This window comes from Aspergillus nomiae (assembly GCF_001204775.2).
Source record: "Aspergillus nomiae NRRL 13137 chromosome Unknown contig00236, whole genome shotgun sequence".
NCBI lineage: Eukaryota > Fungi > Ascomycota > Eurotiomycetes > Eurotiales > Aspergillaceae > Aspergillus > Aspergillus nomiae.
In genome coordinates, this window is record NW_015378291.1 from 31,853 (window position 1) to 49,185 (window position 17,333).

Consider the following 17,333-nt stretch of genomic DNA (forward strand, 5'->3'; position numbering starts at 1 on the left):
CATCTACAATATCTACTTTACCTCTCTTCCTATATCTAACTATCTTCTCTATTGCATGCCGACTAGATCGACTTGAATATCAGGCGCGCAGCGCTAGGTCCGCCTGAGAAAAAAAAATAAAAAAGAAAACTATACCAACCACTACTCTACCCTCAATACCTACCGTTCTCCGCACTTTCCGAATATAATTACCACTGCGATCAACATGAAAGGAGGAAAAGGCTCCCGAGGCCGCTCAGGCGGTTCGGATCGCGGGGGTATTCGCAAGAAAGGTGCAGCAAAAAGAGTCGATCGAGATGGTGATTTGGCTATGGACGCAGGCTCTACTCAAGGCCGTGTAAAGAAGGCGCGCGGCGATTCTAGCCGCACGGCCGCTACTGGACCACGAACCCACACCCGCGATAGGGCACTCGACGCTATCCAAAAGGCTATTTCGAGCAACACAAGCTCTCAGGCGAACATCCGACAAGGTGGCCGAGGCAGCAATCTGGAACAAGTCAGCGTCCGAGGATGGAAACAGAGCAAGGCAGCGTCCAACCGCGACGGTGGTATTGAAAGTCTAATCACCTTTCTCGAAAAGAAACTCAACTCATCCGACTCGAAAGCTGGCTCCCGCGCAAGGATCACAAAGGTATGTTCAACATCAGATCTGACGGTCACCGACATGATTTCGCAACGTCGTCCTCTCCGGTGTGTTCTCGTTTACAGGAGTGGTACCCCAGAACGACGATCGCAGGCTGTTTTTGGCGTTTGTTCCTCTGGATGACGGCGGTAAAAAGGTCTCTTACGCCTTACTAACGTTCACTAGTCGCGGGTTGAAGGCGATATCTTTATAGTATCTATCCGGCCGGAGTTGTTGGACAGGATGCTGAAAATGAATGGTTTCAGTTTTGCAGGAGCACCCCTTACGATTCAGACATATGATGCGTCTGCCAATGGAATGGGCCAAACGATGTTATCAGAAGTGTCGCGGAACAGTGGCGCCCCCTCGACCGCCGATACCAAATCCAAGATGACTGCGATCTTGAGCAAACGCTATTTTCAACAGCAGAAATTGCTCAACCTCTCTAAGCTTGGCAGCGACCCGGACCTGTTGGCAATGGGAATCTTCGATAGCACATCGACCGAATCCAAGTTCTTCCCAGCGTTGATGAAAGTATGGGAGATGAATTTTGATAGCTCCACAGCACGACGCGAGGCTGTGGAGAGTGTCAGTCTTGCCGACAATCAGCTCGCCAATATTACGGTCGTCACGACATTGGCTCAGTCGTTCCCCGATTTGAAGAATCTTGATTTATCAAATAATAACTTCAAAGACTCTCAGTCCTTAATTGGATGGAGGTGGAAGTTCCGAAATCTGGAGTTTCTTGACCTCTCTGGTACCCCTTTCAGCGCGGATCCTACTTTCAAGGATACCATGCTCAAGTGGTATCCAAAACTTCGATTTTTGAATAATACAGAAGTTCGGACGGCGGAGGAAGTGGCTGCGCAGAAGAAGACGCCGATTCCTGTTCAGGCGCCGCATTTCCAGGACGAATCTCAAATTGGAGAAAACTTTGTTAAGGCCTTCTTTGTTGGTTATGACAGCAACCGTACTGACCTTCTGAACGGTGTATACGACAACAATTCCACGTTCTCGCTGAATGTCAATACCACTGCTCCAAGAGCCCAGCAAACCGAAACTGCGGCTTGGGATCCTTACATCAAGAAGAGTAGAAATCTGCTCAAGATCAATCATCTTCCTGCGAGGATGTCTCGTTCTTTTGTCGGTGTGGACAAAATCCGTGACATGTGGAACACCCTTCCTCAAACACGACATCCCGACATTGGAGCTCACCCTGAAGAATGGCTAATTGAATGTTTCCCCATCCCTGGGCTCCCTGATCCTTCGGGACAGAGCGCGACTGGTGTGGGTGGACTTCTTATCATGGTGCATGGAAAATTTGAAGAGATCAATGGACCCAAGGTTGACCTTCGGAGCTTCGACCGGACATTTATCCTTGGACCTGGTGGAGGCATGGGTGGTATTAGGGTGATCAATGATATTCTTTGTCTACGGGCTCACGGGGGCCATGAAGCATGGATGTTGGAGCAGCCAATTGTCCAACCCACCCAACCCGGACAGCCTCCTGTCCAAGCACCGGTTGTTCCTCCGGCTACTCCCGATGGTTACGGTATGCCGGCACCAGGCAAACCAGATGCCCAGGTGCAACAAGAACAATTGGTCATGCAAATAATCGCTAAAACGGGCATGACCCTGCCATACTCTGAAATGGCGCTTTCCGGCAACGGTTGGAACTTGGACGCTGCTTTGAAGAATTTTGAGGAGCTCAAGGTAAGCCCTTCCGGCGCTTGATCATTTTCTGTAGAGGTTTACTAATTCCGTGTAAAGGCTCAGGGACAGCTACCTCCAGACGCTTTCCTGCCCGGAGCTGTCTAGTTCATATCTGATTTTTCACATACCCAAAATTTTTGAGTGGAGGAGGCTGTGGTGTTTGCTTGGAGTCTTATTCAACTATTTATTATTCTACTGCATTTATTGTGTTTGCATGGCTTAGGCGAACGGTTGTGGGTTCTCTGACTTGTTTGAAAGATTTCACCATATCACATTTATTGAACCTCGAAACACGACGAAGATCATGTCCATATAGATAGAAAGGGGAGGGGGATCCATATGATAACCCCCGTGAGACCAATATCACTTGCTGGGTCTGCTTCTAACGGGCCAGAACAACAGCACACAACAATTCCTGTAGAAGGAAAAAAATAGAATAAATAAAATTAGAGGTAAAAGGAGAGTACAAGATTGATATATGACATGGAGGGCGGCGGAGCTAATCTCTCAAGATCAAGCTTCTTATACCTACTAGTATTGACTATTTATACCTACTACCATAAATAAATTAGCCGCGTTTGCGCTAAAGTTGACTTTCGGCGGTTACAACCTCCCGGACTTGATCGCCAACTTCCCGCAAGACCACTTTTGTCCTCAGCCCTCTTTTGCTGTAATTTTTAGTTTAATCCTCTAATCTCTCCCTCGTACCCTAAGTTAACTGGTGGATGGTCGGGAAATCCCAAACACAGCATGTACCCGGGGTGTAAACTGGAGAACTAATGGAATGTCTACCACCACCTCCTCCAATTCCATGCCCTCCAACGGAGCGGCGGATCTCGATCCCCTCGACGCAGGTGAGGTGAACTTCTCAGACGAACCCGTGCCGATTGATTTCCGCTAATACGAGCATTTGTTTAATTATGCAATAGCGGACTATGATCCAATTGACCACCTAAATGCCATCTTCTCCCACCCCTCCACGCTGTCCTCCGTCTCCCACGTTTCCCAGTCCCTCCTAGACTACGAAGATGAGCTGGACGACGAGATCGGCGCGTTGGTGGAGGAACAAGTCACATCAAATGCGGAAAGCGTCGAGCGCATACAGGCTGCCCAAGCAGATTTGACGGAGTTATTCAAGAAGATTGACGATGTGCGCGACCGCGCGTCCAAGACGGAGCTAGCCATCACCGAGATGACGGCGGATATCAAGCAGCTGGATAATGCAAAGAAGAACCTCACGCAATCCATGACAGCCCTGAAGAGGCTGCAGATGCTGACGACGGCATACGATCAGCTCCGTGCCCTCGGTAAAACAAGGCAGTACCGGGACTGTGCCCAATTACTGCAGGCGGTTATCCAGCTGATGGCGCACTTCAAGTCGTACCGATCCATTGATCAGATCGCTCTTCTTAGTAGAAATGTGGCAGATATACAACGAGAGTTGCTGGAGCAGGTCTGTGAAGACTTTGAGCTGGCGTTTGCAAAGGGTGAAGTGGGACAAAAGAGGGTCGTGCTTTCGGAGGGCTGTCTCGTAATGGACGCTTTGGGGGATCATGCGAAGTCCAGGCTGGTGACCTGGTATTGCAATTTCCAGCTACGGGAGTATCGACAGGTGTTCAGGAACAACGAGGAGGCGGGGTCCTTGGACAACATTTCGCGGAGGTATTCATGGTTCCGTCGTATATTGAAGATCTACGATGAGGAATACGCAGCGATATGGCCGACGTCTTGGAGGGTTGATGAGATTTTGGCGAACATATTTTGTGAAGGAACTCGAGAGGATTTCAAGGGCATTCTTTCCCGGTCAGTGCGAAATGGGCAGACGATCGACGTCAACCTATTACTTTCTTGCTTGCAGGAGACTCTGGATTTTGAACATACTTTGGAGCGGCGGTTTGTCAATCCATCCCGCCCGTCCACCGACACGTTCACCTCGGCAGAAGCACCTGTCTTTGGCCAGGCCATTTCAGAGGCCTTCGAACCCTATCTAAGCGTATGGGTTGAAGCTCAAGATAAGCAGTTGGCTACCCTTATACCAAAATATCGACAGCAACCTATCAGGCCGCCAGATGAGGAGTTCGATTCTAATATCGTCATAGCGTCATCCACGGAGCTCTTCACGTTCTACAGGCTCTGTCTACAACAATGTGCGAAACTCTCGACGGGTGGGAGTCTTGCCGACTTGGCCAAAGTCTTCGCAAAGTATCTCGATCAATATGCCCAGCAAGTCCTCTTATACTATATCAGTGAGAGGCCCACCGGCACAACTCCATCCAAGGTGCCATCTCTGGAGGACCTCATTTCAGTTCTCAACACTGCAGATTACTGCTACACCACCTGCAATCAACTAGAGGAAAAGATCAAAGGCAGGCTCGACAAAAATTTGAAACAATCGGTTGACCTGCAGAGCCAGGCAGATTCATTCATGGGCATTGCGTCTGGTGCTGTTCGGTGCCTTGTGCGGATGGTCGAGGTCGAGTTAGAGCCCTCCTGGCGAGAAATGCGCAATACACCCTGGAATCGGCTTGAGAGTGTTAGCGATCAGAGCACGTACGTCAGTGAGATCATGACCAAGCTTAACGCCAAGTCCTCCGAGATCCTGCAATTGCTGCATAAACAACAGTACGCCCGAGCTTTCGCGGATCATGTCGTCGAGCTGATATCAAACGTATTCGTTTCGAATATCTTTCAGTGCAAGCCAGTCTCGGAGACCGGGGCGGAGCAAGTAAGTCATCCCTCTTCGATTTGCATCCCAAAACACAGGACAAGGTATTGACATGTAACTCTGAATAGATGCTCCTGGACGCATACACCCTCAAAACCGGCCTCTCGTCTCTTCTACCAGCCCCCGCTCCAGCAACCTTCGTTAAGCGTGTCAATAACAGCTTCATGAAAATCGAGACTCTCCTCAAGACCCTCCAAGTCCAACCATCGCCTCCAGAGGCTCTAGTACAAGCATACTTGATCCACATCAAGGACAGCAGCAACACGAACTTCCGCAAGATCCTCGAACTCAAAGGAATCCGCAGTCGACAAGAGCAGAACCAGCTCGTGGAACTCTTCCAGATCCACCGTGCATCAGACCGTCACGCCCCGAACCTTCAGCAAAGCAATCCCACCCTCACAGCGTTTCAAACCACTCCCGCTTCCTCTTCAAACCAAGGGCTGGGACTCGGAACCGCCGCAGCGTCAATCGGCGCCTCTAACCTCCCCACCCGCTTCGATCCATCCATGCTAGGCTCTGCCATCATCTCAGCTGCCAAAGACGGTGTCGACCGATTCGGAACTCCTGGAAATCCCGGCGCAGGCGGTACCCCAGGATCAACATCCACCACCCTGTGTCCCCTGGACCATTCGCACAACTACAAAGCACCGCCGAGAGCGCTACTGCAGGCAACCTGAACGAGAATCTGAAAAATATTGGAAAGTTCTTCCGTCGGGACCTGGGTGGATTCGGGGGTCGGTTTGGGAGGAGTGGTGATGATGGTAACTGAAGCAAAGCTAAATTAATTAGGCTTATTCACTTCTTCATGTCAGATAGTTTCGCGCGTCTCTTGCTTCTCAAGTATACCACTTTACATTTTTTCACTACAACAGGTATATATTCTGTTTTTATATGCGTGGCTACAACGGATAGTGAGGTGCAATGTATGATACCGAATACTTGGATCATGGTTTCATTTTCAACATATGATGCTATATAAGTGTCTGGATTAGGATCCATAATCCCTGCATGATTCTTACCTAGCAGTATATTTCATCTGAGACAGTAAAAAATCCAGCCCCAAACCGGGCCCTCGTGCAGAAACACTGTGGGTGGTACTACGAATCCAACTCGACACATACTACGACACCACATGTATCTGAATGATCTGCAATCACAGTTAGCAATCTATATTGCTGAAAGGTTTGTGTAAGATGAAAAAGATAGATGGGAGGCGGGTCAGCAAAAAATTAGAGTGTTTGTTGTTGCTAGTTTTTGATCTTCAACGCCACAACAGTGACTACGAGTTAAAAAATATCATCATCCGCCAAGGAGTGATGTTCCAGGTAAAGAAAGTGAAGAGTTAAAGAAAGTAGATGCTCACCTTAGGTAATTCAAGATAGTGGGCCGTATGTCTACGTCCACATCTAGTTGAATGATAAAAAGAAATTGACCATGAGATTCGTTTCATTTTTTCCAACCGTCAAGGTTGGTCGTAAATGTATCTAAAGCATGGTGGTCGTATCCCGCGCAACGAGACGAGAAGTTTAGTCGAAAAGACCGAAGCCCATGTCATCATCGGACTCCTCCTCCTCTTCCTCCTTCTTCTCCTCAGCAGGAGCGGCACCGCCAGCGGCGGCAGCAGCACCAGCGGCAGGAGCAGCAGCGGCGTACGCATCGGGGTTAGCGATACGGTCCTTGAGCTGCTCGATCTCGGGCCAGCTGATCTCGGTAGAGACAGCAACGGCGAGAACCTTCTTGTAGCTGTTGATGAGGGAGTGGATAACAGCAGGAAGGGTGGGGAAGCCAGTAGCCAGAGAGAGGGCAGTGATGGTCTGGATGGCGCTGCTGAAAGCCTTAAGAAGCTGCTCCTCCTCAATGTCGAGAACATCGGCACTGAAGGTCTGACCATCCTGGTAGACCTGGGCGATGGTCATACCGTAGGTGAAGGGAGAGATGTTGAGCATGTTCAGCAGGGTAGCCTCGGAGGGACCGACCTTGCCGCCGGCCTCAACGAGCTTAAGATCGGTGGTAATTTCGATAGTACCACGAGCGATCTTGGTGGGGACACCGAGAGCCTGGAAGAACGAGGTCTTACCGGGTTCCATACCGGTGTTACCAGCAGGAACGAAGACATCGGCAGGAGCGACGGCACCAGCACGAGCAGGGGCAGCGACACGGTTGGCAAGGATCTTCTCCTTGGCAGCCTTAAGGTCGCCGTTGGTGAAGATGAAACCAACGTTGCCTGTGACGCGTCAGCGATTAGTCCAGGTATATTTTCAATGTCGCTTTATTGAATGAGCTGTACTAACCCTTGACGTGAGGAAGGAGACGCTCGTACTCAGGGTTGTCGGTGATGAAGCCCTTGAGGGCACGGCGAACCTGAAATAATGCGGTCAATTGCGGTGTCAATTGCGTGGGAATATGGAGATACATACCATGGTGTTCTTACCCATCAGGACAACACCCTCACCACGGAGACTCAGACGAATCTCGTGCATCTGCTGAGAGCTGACATTGTCGACACCGACAATGAAGACCGTCTTGTACTCATCAAGAAGGTTCTTCAGCTTCTCGAAGTAAGCGGCCTTGGTAGCGGACTTGCCCCCCATGTCTCCTTATTTCGGTGAAGATAGGATGTTTAAGGGCAAGGGATAATTCTAAAGTGTGTTGCTGTCCGATTTGAATCGTGACGTTGAAGATCAAAAGAATCAAAGGAACTTCGAAATTGGGGAATTTTGTTTCTCTGTGGCTTCGGCTAGCGAGCCGGTCACGTGTTTCCCCGCCCGGCAGAAAAAAATATCCGCAGATCAATCAGATAGGGCATGCGCGCGTGCATTTGGTGGTATACTTCTGGAGGTCTATGATATCCATTTAGTCCTCTAAATAATTACTGTTTACGCAAGGTAGTTTATGTACTTTACTGGCTGCAGCACTACAATTCACTTTCGCTACTGTATTTTCTGACACCACAATATTCGTTGCCGAGTCAGCCTTCGCTTTTCAAGCAATATACGACCAATTATATACAACATGGCTGGCAACTTCCAACTTCCATTCCAATGCATCCAATATCTGGAGAGACAGTGTGCAGAACCCCAGAAGCTGCTTATTGCGTCATCTGGGGGCAAGATTTACTCCTACACTGCAGAGACCGGGCAGCGTCTCTCTTCTTGGCCGCAAGATGTAAATGCAAGCAATGCAAATAACTGCAAGCCAACCGAGACAGAGACTGGATCAGAAGACCAGGCACCACCAGAGAAGAAGAGAAAGGTTTCTCAGTCCGAGGATGGACCTGCCGAAACTTCCAAATCGCCCGTCAAGACTCCAGCTTGGTCCAGCATTCCTATTTTAGTTGCGCATTCGAGTGGAGATTATGTGGTTGCGCTCACTGCGGAAGATAAGTGCATTCGTGTCCTCCGCCTGAAATATGACGGCACATTTGAACAATTAAGCGAAAGGTTAGTCGATCCTGCCAACTAAACGAAATGTGTGTGCTCACCCTATCCGCAGATGTATGCCGAAGAGGCCATGTAGTATCGTTCTCACTGATGACGGTAACACAATCCTCTGTGGTGATAAATTCGGCGATGTTTACTCGCTGCCACTTCTTCCCAGCAACGAGCCATATGTGGCGCCAAAGCTCCCTAATCGGCCAAAGGTACCCGCAGCAACACCCCTTACTGTGCATAGTAAGCGAAATCTTGAATCTTTGGAACAGCAGCTGCGCTATGGTCAGAAAAACCCTACCGAAGAAAAGACCAGCCTGAATTTCCAGCATCAATTGCTACTTGGTCATGTGTCATTGCTCACGGGTGTTGCGTTTGCCACGGTGCCTCAGGATGATAATTCCGGTCAAAAGCGCAGTTACATCCTAACCGGAGACCGCGATGAGCATATCCGAGTCTCTCGCTATCCTCAGGCTCATATTATTGAAGGTTATTGTCTGGGCCATACTGCATTCATCACCAAGCTCTGCATTCCCAAATCTGCTCCGGAATATCTCATCTCTGGCGGAGGAGACGACTTTTTGCTAGTCTGGAAGTGGGCCGAAGGCGTATGCTCCAGAAGATCCCCCTAGTGGAGCAGGCATCAGAGACTACACAGGTTACAGTTCGTGGAATTTGGGCGACATCAATCGGCGGATCGAATATTGTTCTTGTTGCGCTTGATGGGTAAGTGCAAATGAGAGTCTAAGTCAATATCCCGCTTGTCTAATGTCTTCAATAGGTCCTCACAGCTGCAATGCTTCGTGCTTGAGTCGAATGGCACATTAAAAACACAGGACCCAATCGAGATGTCTGGCAACGTATTAGATATAGCCATCATGGAGAAGGAGAGCACAATTGTTGTGTCTGTGGACTCTATCCGTGAGAAGGGCTCGACTCACGAATGGAGAGCCAGCCCAACAGGCTCCTTGAATCTAATTGAATCGTTCCGCGTGAAGCTGGGAGCAGAAAACTTGGAGTGGGAGCCGGTCACAGAATCGCTAGTTACCAATATCAACCTGGGTGGCTCCTCTGACATTCCAGCAGATGCCGACACGAAGCAAAGAAAGGAACTCAACGAGTTGTTCTATAGTTTGAGCAATCTGCGCAAGACGCACGGAGAGGATTAGAACTGAGGCATAATCGGCCGCTGTACATTTAAACTACTTATTATTTAAATAGTCTATTGAAGTAGACATGCTGCAAACTTTGTTTCGGTTCGTACACCTTTGTATGGTACAATTAAGGGATTGCGTACATACTACCAGTACTAATTACTACCTACTCTGGTATGTAGCCTGGCAAGTGGAAGGTTTCCGAATTGGGTTGGGATGCATGTACTGCGGCGGGCCGAGGTGCCGAGCGGCGGTTGGGACCTTGGTGCTAGAATTGCATGCAGCCACCCCTCTTCCCAAGGTCCCCTCTTCACACAATCCATCCTATTCTCCGTCAAGATGCAGGAACAGTTCGCTCCATTGAAGAATGACCTTTTGCTGAGGGCCGCAAGAGGTATTTCCATCATAGACTACAACAGCAGAAATTGCCGCCGCTGATGTAATTGTAGGCGAGAAGGTCGAGCGTCCTCCGATATGGGTTATGCGTCAAGGTATATCTGCTACGCTTTTGCTATCTATCTTTCCCAGTGTAGTTTTGTGCAGGCTGAAAGGGCCAGTCATTGCTAACTTTTGTGTTTTCTCTGCTTATAGCTGGACGCTATCTCCCCGAATACCACGAAGCTAAAGGAGGTCGCGACTTTTTCGAATGCTGCCGCAGCCCGGAAATCGCCTCGACGTTGACTATCCAGCCGGTGGAACGGTATGCAGGGCTTATCGATGCCGCAATCATCTTCTCCGATATTCTAGTCATTCCCCAGGCTATGGGAATGCAGGTTGAGATGGTTGACAAGAAGGGACCCCACTTCCCTGAACCGCTGAAGTCGCCGGACGACGGACAGTACGAAAAAGTGATGCAGAAGCAGGTCGATGTTAAGGCGGAGCTTGACTATGTTTACAAGGCCATCCGACTCACCCGGCATAAGTTGCAAGGCCGTGTCCCGCTCATTGGTTTTTGTGGTGCTCCTTGGACCCTCCTGTGCTACATGGTTGAAGGTGGCGGAAGCAAGATGTTTGTTCAGTCGAAGACATGGGTCTACAAGTACCCAAAGGAATCCCAGGCGTTGTTGCAAAAGATCGCAGAGATCTGTGTGGAATACCTTGCTCTCCAGGTTGCCGCAGGCGCCCAGTTGGTCCAGGTCTTTGACTCATGGGCCGGTGAACTTTCTCCGGCCTCGTTCAAGTCGTTCTCGCTCCCATATCTGCGCCATATCTCTGCAAATCTGCCCAAGCGGCTGAGGGAAATGGGACTGGAGCCAGTGCCCATGACTGTTTTCGCCAAGGGCGCATGGTATGCACTTGATGATCTTTGTGAATCCGGCTATAACGTTGTGGGGCTTGACTGGCTACATGACCCAGCGGAAGCTAGGCGAATTGCGAATGGTCGGGTCACCATCCAGGGTAATGCTGATCCCGGTATGCTCTACGGTGGTCGTGCTGCCATCACGGAAGTTGTCGAGAACATGGTTAAAGGGTTCGAGAAGGGCAAGCAAGGATGGATTGCCAACTTGGGCCATGGTAATGACGTCCCATGACATTTAGGTTGATAAAACATGCTAATTTGTGCAGGCATTACTCCATTTGTGAAGCCTGAGGATCTTAAATTCTTTTTTGAGGAGATCCACAGACTAACGGCTTAAACAAAGCATATGACATGATCATGGCGATGATTTTTGAAGGGTTGAGGCTCTGACTATGTACACTGCGATTCCTCATACCCTGCAGCTCATCGGCGAATGGCTGATTGGCCTATGATATATTCACGGCTTATACGGCAATATCCTCATTCCTACATTTTATATGTCGACCATAGTTAGTTACTATCATTTTGAGATGGGGGGATGGGCGGTAAAACAATATACGTTATCGACGACTTGTCATGATCCAAAAGCAATATTTAAAAGTAAAGAACTTACCAGAGCTCCGGCTTCTCCTTCATGAATTTCTCCATCAGCTGCTTGCACTCTTCATTGTCCAAGACAACTAATTCCTTGCCACGGTTTTTAAGATATTCCTCCCCACCCATAAAACTCTTGTTCTCGCCAATGACCACGCGCTTCACTTTATAGAGAATGCAGGCACCCGTGCACATATCACAGGGAGACAAGGTTGTATACATGGTAGCACCTTCATAGGCCGAAGCAGGAAGGCGGCCCGAGTTCTCCAGAGCAGACATCTCGGCCTGTTATATTCAAGTAAGCCACGGGCATCCTTCCAATCACCTAGGGGTTATTGAACTGGTGTGTGGTTAACTAACATGTAATGTCGCACTCCCCTTCTGAACGCGCATATTGTGTCCACGGCCAAGGATTTTGCCATCTTTGGAGACCAATGCCGCGCCGATAGGAACTCCACCTTCAGCGTAACCTTGCTTTGCCTCCTCGAGGGCAGCAATAAATCCAGGGTCTGACTCCATTGTATTGGGTGTGATTTGATATGGGTTATGGGATGTAGAGGGAAATACAGACTCGAATTGGAGAGCTAGAAAACAAGTAGGACGTAGAGATAAGCTGTTATGGGTTCTAACTCAACTGTCGGGCAAAATTCGATCTGGTGGTCAACTGCCGTTCTGGTTCTAGCTTGACCCGCAGCAACGGTTGGCCACGGTTTGTTGTTGGCGGAGGGATCTTGATAAAGGTGATAAGCATTCGGATGATTTCCCCCTCATGAAGAATACGTTCTCTGTAGTGATTGAGTCCATGAGAGTGAAATTTGCCATTGTATGTAATGTCTGCGATGGCTGATGATTCTACCTCCTGGAAACAAGCTCAGGATACAATGAACTTGTCAAGTTATATTTCCAATCCGAGGTTTAAGTCGCGTTGGTTTTCAATTGTCTAGTGGTGCAGTTATTCATTTGCTGATTATATATTTGACGATGCGGGGCGTTTCAGCATAAATCTTAGAATGCATACAATGGCTATAACACACTATAGAATACAATAGTTATCAATTAAGAATGTCGTGACCCGTAGAATATCTCAGTATTTTTCTGCTGTCATTAACTATAACTATCATTATATTTATTTATGGATATCTTCATTCCCCTCACTCACGAACACCCCTCTTTCCACTTCTGGATACTGGTGCTTATCGATAAGGAAAAACTTGACTAGTCGTCCCGCCGCCACATTGTCGGCCTGGGGCAAAGTCGCTGTGCCACATAAAAAAAAGTTCAAAAAATAAGTGTTCCAAAATCCAAAATCCAAAATCCAGGGAGCCAGATCTTCATCCACACAGTATGTATTCTATACTTAATCTGCAAGATTCAGAACCACAAATCGCCTCCTGCGAGATATTTGCTTCATAGAGTTTAAGGCCTTCCTTGATCACCCATAATTGGAATTTTCCATGTTATGCCATTCATGAATGGTTTCTCAGACACTAATAATAATACGTTTTTCGTAATACATAAGCGCTCTATGGAAGCAGATGGAAAGGTACTGTTGACATTGTGAATCTTCCGCCGTAAGGAGCCGGTATCTGAAAGCTGATACAGGGTAAAAGTTCATTGGACGCAGTGTAACAGTCGTATCAAAACAAAGGAATTACCGATTCGGTGGAAAGACAGCGAAGATGGTGGAAGCCGACAGAATCAGATGGAAAGAGAGAGTCAGCGCTCGAGCCGTGGATTCAGCCTGTGACAGGGTGGTCGAAGCAGCCAGAAGGGGAAAGCAAAGCCAATCGGGCTGCAAGTCATGAACATGAGGCCCGTATCGTTTTGTGCTTGAAAAGCATGGTAGAACCTCTTTTTACAGTTCCATTGTAGTTTTATTTCGACTGATTTTTCACCAGCTTGCCCCTAGAACTTCCCCTTGACCTTTTTATTTGATACCCCAAGGGAACGGCCATAGATACATACTCTGGTGAAAGATCGCCAGTGCCCTCGGATTTTCGCCTTATCGTATCTCCGGTACCATATTACAGAGATTGCACAAGGCTTGGCATCTTAATCAGCAAAAATTCGCCCCGTGAAGACGCCTTTGGTGCCTGGTCCTGGTATTGAAATTACCATCGTACGCCCGTCAGTCGCCGCTCCTGTCTTGATAACCTCGAAGTGGCCGTCAGATCCTTTTTCTTCTCATCAACAAACCCGCCTCTCAACCACCCTCCCGAGGCCCCCTCCCACCATATAGACCCTTCGTTCCGGCTAAACCGACCGGCGAACTTCTCCTCTCTTTGAACGAATCCCTCTTTCCGTGACGATTTCACTAGAAAAGTTCTTGTTTCTATAGTTTTTCTTCTCCGCCTTGATTCGTTGGTTCTTGTAATTGTTCTACAAGCCACCCCTTTCTTAGTATACGACTAGACACACTCTCACAATGGTCAAGGAAACCAAGTTTTACGACGTTCTCGGGGTGAGTATACTTATGGGCGGCCGCTGAATCCCCCGTGTTCGAAACTAACGGTGAGGCTATCAGGTTGCCCCAACAGCCACAGAGGCTCAACTGAAGACCGCCTATAAGAAGGGCGCTCTCAAATATCACCCTGGTACGTCGCCTATAGTCCAGCTCCAATCACCAGTTGGGGCGGATGTGTTAAGACTAGACTTGCTGACAGTTTCCCGTAGACAAGAACGCAAACAACCCCGATGCCGCTGAAAAGTTCAAGGAGCTTTCCCGTGCCTACGAAATTCTCTCCGATTCCCAGAAGCGTTCTCTCTACGACCAGCTCGGTGAGGAAGGTCTTGAAAATGGTGGTGGCGCCGGTGGAATGGGTGCAGAGGATCTCTTTGCCCAGTTCTTCGGCGGTGGCGGCGGCTTTGGAGGTATGTTCGGTGGTGGTATGCGGGAGCAGGGCCCCAAGAAGGCCCGCACCATCCACCACGTTCACAAGGTCAACTTGGAGGATATCTACCGCGGAAAGGTTTCGAAATTGGCTCTGCAGAAGTCTGTCATTTGCCCTGGCTGTGATGGTCGTGGTGGTAAGGAAGGTGCCGTCAAGTCCTGTGGCGGCTGCAATGGTTCCGGTATGAAGACTATGATGCGCCAGATGGGACCTATGATCCAGCGGTTCCAGACCGTTTGCCCAGACTGCAATGGTGAGGGTGAGACCATTCGGGAGCGCGACCGCTGCAAGCGCTGCAATGGTAAGAAGACCGTTGTCGAGCGCAAGGTCCTCCACGTTCATGTCGACAAGGGTGTCAAGAACGGCCACAAGATCGAATTCCGTGGGGAGGGTGACCAGATGCCTGGCGTCATGCCCGGAGATGTGGTCTTCGAGATTGAACAGAAGCCTCACCCCCGCTTCCAGCGTAAGGAAGACGACCTTTTCTATCACGCTGAGATCGATCTTCTCACAGCTCTTGCTGGCGGTAACATCAACATTGAGCACCTCGATGACCGCTGGTTGACTGTGAACATCGCACCTGGCGAGGTTATCACTCCTGGTATGTTACTTCTCCCACTCATTTACGCTAGTTGAGGAACGAGCACTAACACACTGACTTTCTAGGCGCTATCAAGGTGATCAAGGGTCAGGGTATGCCGTCATTCCGCCACCATGACTTTGGCAACCTCTACATTCAGTTTGACGTCAAGTTCCCCGAGAAGGATCAGCTCAGCAACCTCAACCTTCTGGAACAGGTTCTGCCCCCTCGCATGGAGCAGCCTCAGGCACCTGCCGATTCCATGGTGGAGGACTTCGAGCTGGAGGATGTCGACTCTAGCGAGTACTCCCAGGCACGCGCCCACGGTGCTGGTTCTATGGACGAGGATGACGACGACGTTCCTCCTGGCGCTGAGAGAGTGCAGTGCGCGTCTCAGTAAAGAAGGGGGCCTTTTTCTGTGGTTGATTAAGTTGCTGTGCTAGGGCATTACTGAAATCGCTTATGATACCATGCGGGAGCTCAGCCCTGGTATTGCTTGGTTCTTAATTCTTTTGTTCGCTTGATGATTTACTCTGCAATGGCGTTTTCTCGAAGACCCGGAAGATGATGCGGGAGATTTCGTGTCGGTTCATTTTACATTCCCATCATCAAGCTTTGATTCCCATGCATAATATTCTATTTCTTGTTTGTCTGTTATGGGGGAATGGAGGGTATGGTACCTGATGAGATGGACGAGATCATGGTAAACGAGTCAACATTTCATTTCTTCTTCCCTTTCCGCTCATCGCTTCAGTTGACTCGGGATGGGTTATGGTGGGTCGATTTAGGGGTTGAGCGTGTTTGAACATTATAGACTACAGCGTGGGTTTGGGTATTGAATATTCCATTTTATCTGCCAAGTGTTTGTCTTGTAATGGCCATTAGTAAAGCTGTTTGTAGCTCAGCGGATGCCTGCGCTCCCCTGGCTACACTGGCGATTCCCAGTGTACTTACTGCTCGTGGCATTAGTGTTGCCCATAATCTGGACGATTTCTTGGTTCACCATCTGTTTGGTCACCATATTGGCAAGGGCATAAAGACTGTATAACAGATATTCAACGCATCACCTCGCGTGAGAATGAGAACTCAATGGCCTCGAGAATCGTGCGCAACCACGTGTATCAAGAAGCCCCTACTCCCCATGCGCACGCTTCCTCCTCCTTACAGCCCATCTTACCATCATCCCACGGACTCGCAGAAAAGAGCGCATTCCTGCATCATACCTCATAGCCCCCGTGACCAAATGTCTCAAGATCCCTAACTAAATAGCAGCCACGTAAGATCCAATCCCGCACAACCACCAGCATAATATCACCATAATATCACCACAGCCGCCATCTAATATCTCCGAAGGGTCAACAGATCCATTCAAAATCACCTGTTCTGGTGCGCGGGCGATCCGTGCGCCACACGACCCGTTCCGTTTCAGCTCTCCTTGAATAAGCGATTCGGCTTCGTTTGGCTTTTTTTCTTTATTTTGTCGTTCATCCTTCCTGTATGCCGAGCCTCAAGAACCAACAACTCGGCGTGCGCTTCTCGTTCGTGTGCATCGGCATATGGGGATCGCTGGTCGCATGATCGAAGCTGGTGGGGATTTCTTCTCGAAGCGAGCGGCGTTCATGCCTAAGCACGATGATCACTGGTTCCATCTGGTTCATTGTTTTGGGGCGTCCGGATGTGCGATGACGTCAGGAGCGTTGGTGAGTTTGTTAGTGAAGGCATTCTGGCGGGGTTTCGTTTTTGTTCTTGCGGGTGGCCTTGTTTAGTTCGGTCTGGTGGTTTGGGCTTTGTGGTTGGTTAGTAGTTAGTAGTTCTTAGTTGTTGTTGGGGGGGGTTCCCGGGGGTGAGGATATTATGGGGGCAGGTCTGTTGGTTAGTATAGCGAAACCGATGCTTTGTAGTTTCGTCGGTGGTTGGGTATATCTGTGAGAGAGTGCTAGATGCATGGAACATAAAAATGCGGAGTGAACCGTAGGCCGATATGGCCGAGTGCATACCGATTGAAGAGCCCATGCATAAGGTCCAATGCAGTTGTGCTTCCCGTATTAGCTCGAGATCGACTCTGGGGTAAAAGTCAGGTGGGACTTGGGGCTCTTGCGGCGAGCATCAAAGCCACATTGAATTAGTACTAAGGAGTTAATAATAAAGAACGAAGTATTGAAGTCTCCCCGCCTGTGATTGGTCCATGTGATCAGCGACTTTTGTTGACGTCCATCTGTGTCCGGATGATCCAACGACGGTCAACATCTCCCATCCTTTTTTTTTTTTCTTTTTTCTTTTTTCTTTTTTAGTTGAGGGTAACATTCAATGGAGCTGAAATGTGCCC

General features: G+C 49.1%; 7 protein-coding genes across 7 annotated transcripts; 5 read left to right on the forward strand and 2 right to left on the reverse strand.

Annotated features, from left to right (window-relative positions):
• Nucleotides 1–205: 205 nt before the first annotated feature.
• On the forward strand, nt 206–2,492 carry ANOM_007459 (mRNA export factor mexA; the record flags this gene model as incomplete). Its single annotated transcript, XM_015552715.1, has 3 exons — nt 206–748; nt 809–2,335; nt 2,393–2,492. 3 exons carry the CDS (start codon nt 206–208, stop codon nt 2,438–2,440), a joined length of 2,118 nt encoding a protein of 705 aa, XP_015404878.1. The 3' UTR covers nt 2,441–2,492.
• Nucleotides 2,493–3,114: 622 nt separating this feature from the next.
• On the forward strand, nt 3,115–5,737 carry ANOM_007460 (putative GARP complex subunit Vps53; the record flags this gene model as incomplete). The annotated part of the gene is made up of 3 exons (XM_015552716.1): nt 3,115–3,189; nt 3,243–5,060; nt 5,129–5,737. 3 exons carry the CDS (start codon nt 3,115–3,117, stop codon nt 5,735–5,737), a joined length of 2,502 nt encoding a protein of 833 aa, XP_015404873.1.
• An 849-nt stretch (nt 5,738–6,586) lies between these two features.
• On the reverse strand, nt 6,587–7,738 carry ANOM_007461 (60S ribosomal protein uL10; the record flags this gene model as incomplete). Its single annotated transcript, XM_015552717.1, has 3 exons — nt 7,478–7,738; nt 7,352–7,421; nt 6,587–7,284 (listed from the first exon to the last, which is right to left on the reverse strand). The coding sequence occupies exons 1-3, from the start codon at nt 7,649–7,651 to the stop codon at nt 6,587–6,589; spliced, it is 942 nt and encodes a 313-aa protein (XP_015404874.1). The 5' UTR covers nt 7,652–7,738.
• A 334-nt stretch (nt 7,739–8,072) lies between these two features.
• Nucleotides 8,073–9,657, forward strand: trm82 (putative tRNA methyltransferase; the record flags this gene model as incomplete). Its single annotated transcript, XM_015552718.1, has 4 exons — nt 8,073–8,500; nt 8,553–9,096; nt 9,147–9,214; nt 9,270–9,657. The coding sequence occupies 4 exons, from the start codon at nt 8,073–8,075 to the stop codon at nt 9,655–9,657; spliced, it is 1,428 nt and encodes a 475-aa protein (XP_015404875.1).
• A 295-nt stretch (nt 9,658–9,952) lies between these two features.
• On the forward strand, nt 9,953–11,513 carry ANOM_007463 (uroporphyrinogen decarboxylase HEM12). Its single transcript, XM_015552719.1, has 4 exons — nt 9,953–10,036; nt 10,092–10,133; nt 10,234–11,157; nt 11,209–11,513. The coding sequence occupies exons 1-4, from the start codon at nt 9,982–9,984 to the stop codon at nt 11,277–11,279; spliced, it is 1,092 nt and encodes a 363-aa protein (XP_015404876.1). The 5' UTR covers nt 9,953–9,981; the 3' UTR covers nt 11,280–11,513.
• On the reverse strand, nt 11,137–12,055 carry ANOM_007464 (cytosine deaminase; the record flags this gene model as incomplete). The annotated part of the gene is made up of 3 exons (XM_015552720.1): nt 11,137–11,428; nt 11,556–11,821; nt 11,897–12,055. The coding sequence occupies 3 exons, from the start codon at nt 12,053–12,055 to the stop codon at nt 11,407–11,409; spliced, it is 447 nt and encodes a 148-aa protein (XP_015404871.1). The 3' UTR covers nt 11,137–11,406.
• A 1,665-nt stretch (nt 12,056–13,720) lies between these two features.
• On the forward strand, nt 13,721–15,877 carry ANOM_007465 (type I HSP40 co-chaperone YDJ1). Its single transcript, XM_015552721.1, has 4 exons — nt 13,721–13,997; nt 14,061–14,130; nt 14,210–15,028; nt 15,094–15,877. The coding sequence occupies exons 1-4, from the start codon at nt 13,962–13,964 to the stop codon at nt 15,405–15,407; spliced, it is 1,239 nt and encodes a 412-aa protein (XP_015404872.1). The 5' UTR covers nt 13,721–13,961; the 3' UTR covers nt 15,408–15,877.
• The last annotated feature ends 1,456 nt before the right edge of the window (nt 15,878–17,333 follow it).

Bases quoted from the DNA above. Each gene is read 5' to 3' on its own strand.
- ANOM_007463 (XM_015552719.1), top strand. From the start codon at position 9,982: ATGCAGGAACAGTTCGCTCCATTGAAGAATGACCTTTTGCTGAGGGCC. The intron at 10,037-10,091 runs GTATTTCCATCA...ATGTAATTGTAG, and splicing joins TTTGCTGAGGGCCGCAAGAG to GCGAGAAGGTCGAGCGTCCT. The intron at 11,158-11,208 runs GTAATGACGTCC...TAATTTGTGCAG, and splicing joins GATTGCCAACTTGGGCCATG to GCATTACTCCATTTGTGAAG.
- ANOM_007465 (XM_015552721.1), top strand. From the start codon at position 13,962: ATGGTCAAGGAAACCAAGTTTTACGACGTTCTCGGG. The intron at 13,998-14,060 runs GTGAGTATACTT...TGAGGCTATCAG, and splicing joins AGTTTTACGACGTTCTCGGG to GTTGCCCCAACAGCCACAGA. The intron at 15,029-15,093 runs GTATGTTACTTC...CTGACTTTCTAG, and splicing joins TGGCGAGGTTATCACTCCTG to GCGCTATCAAGGTGATCAAG.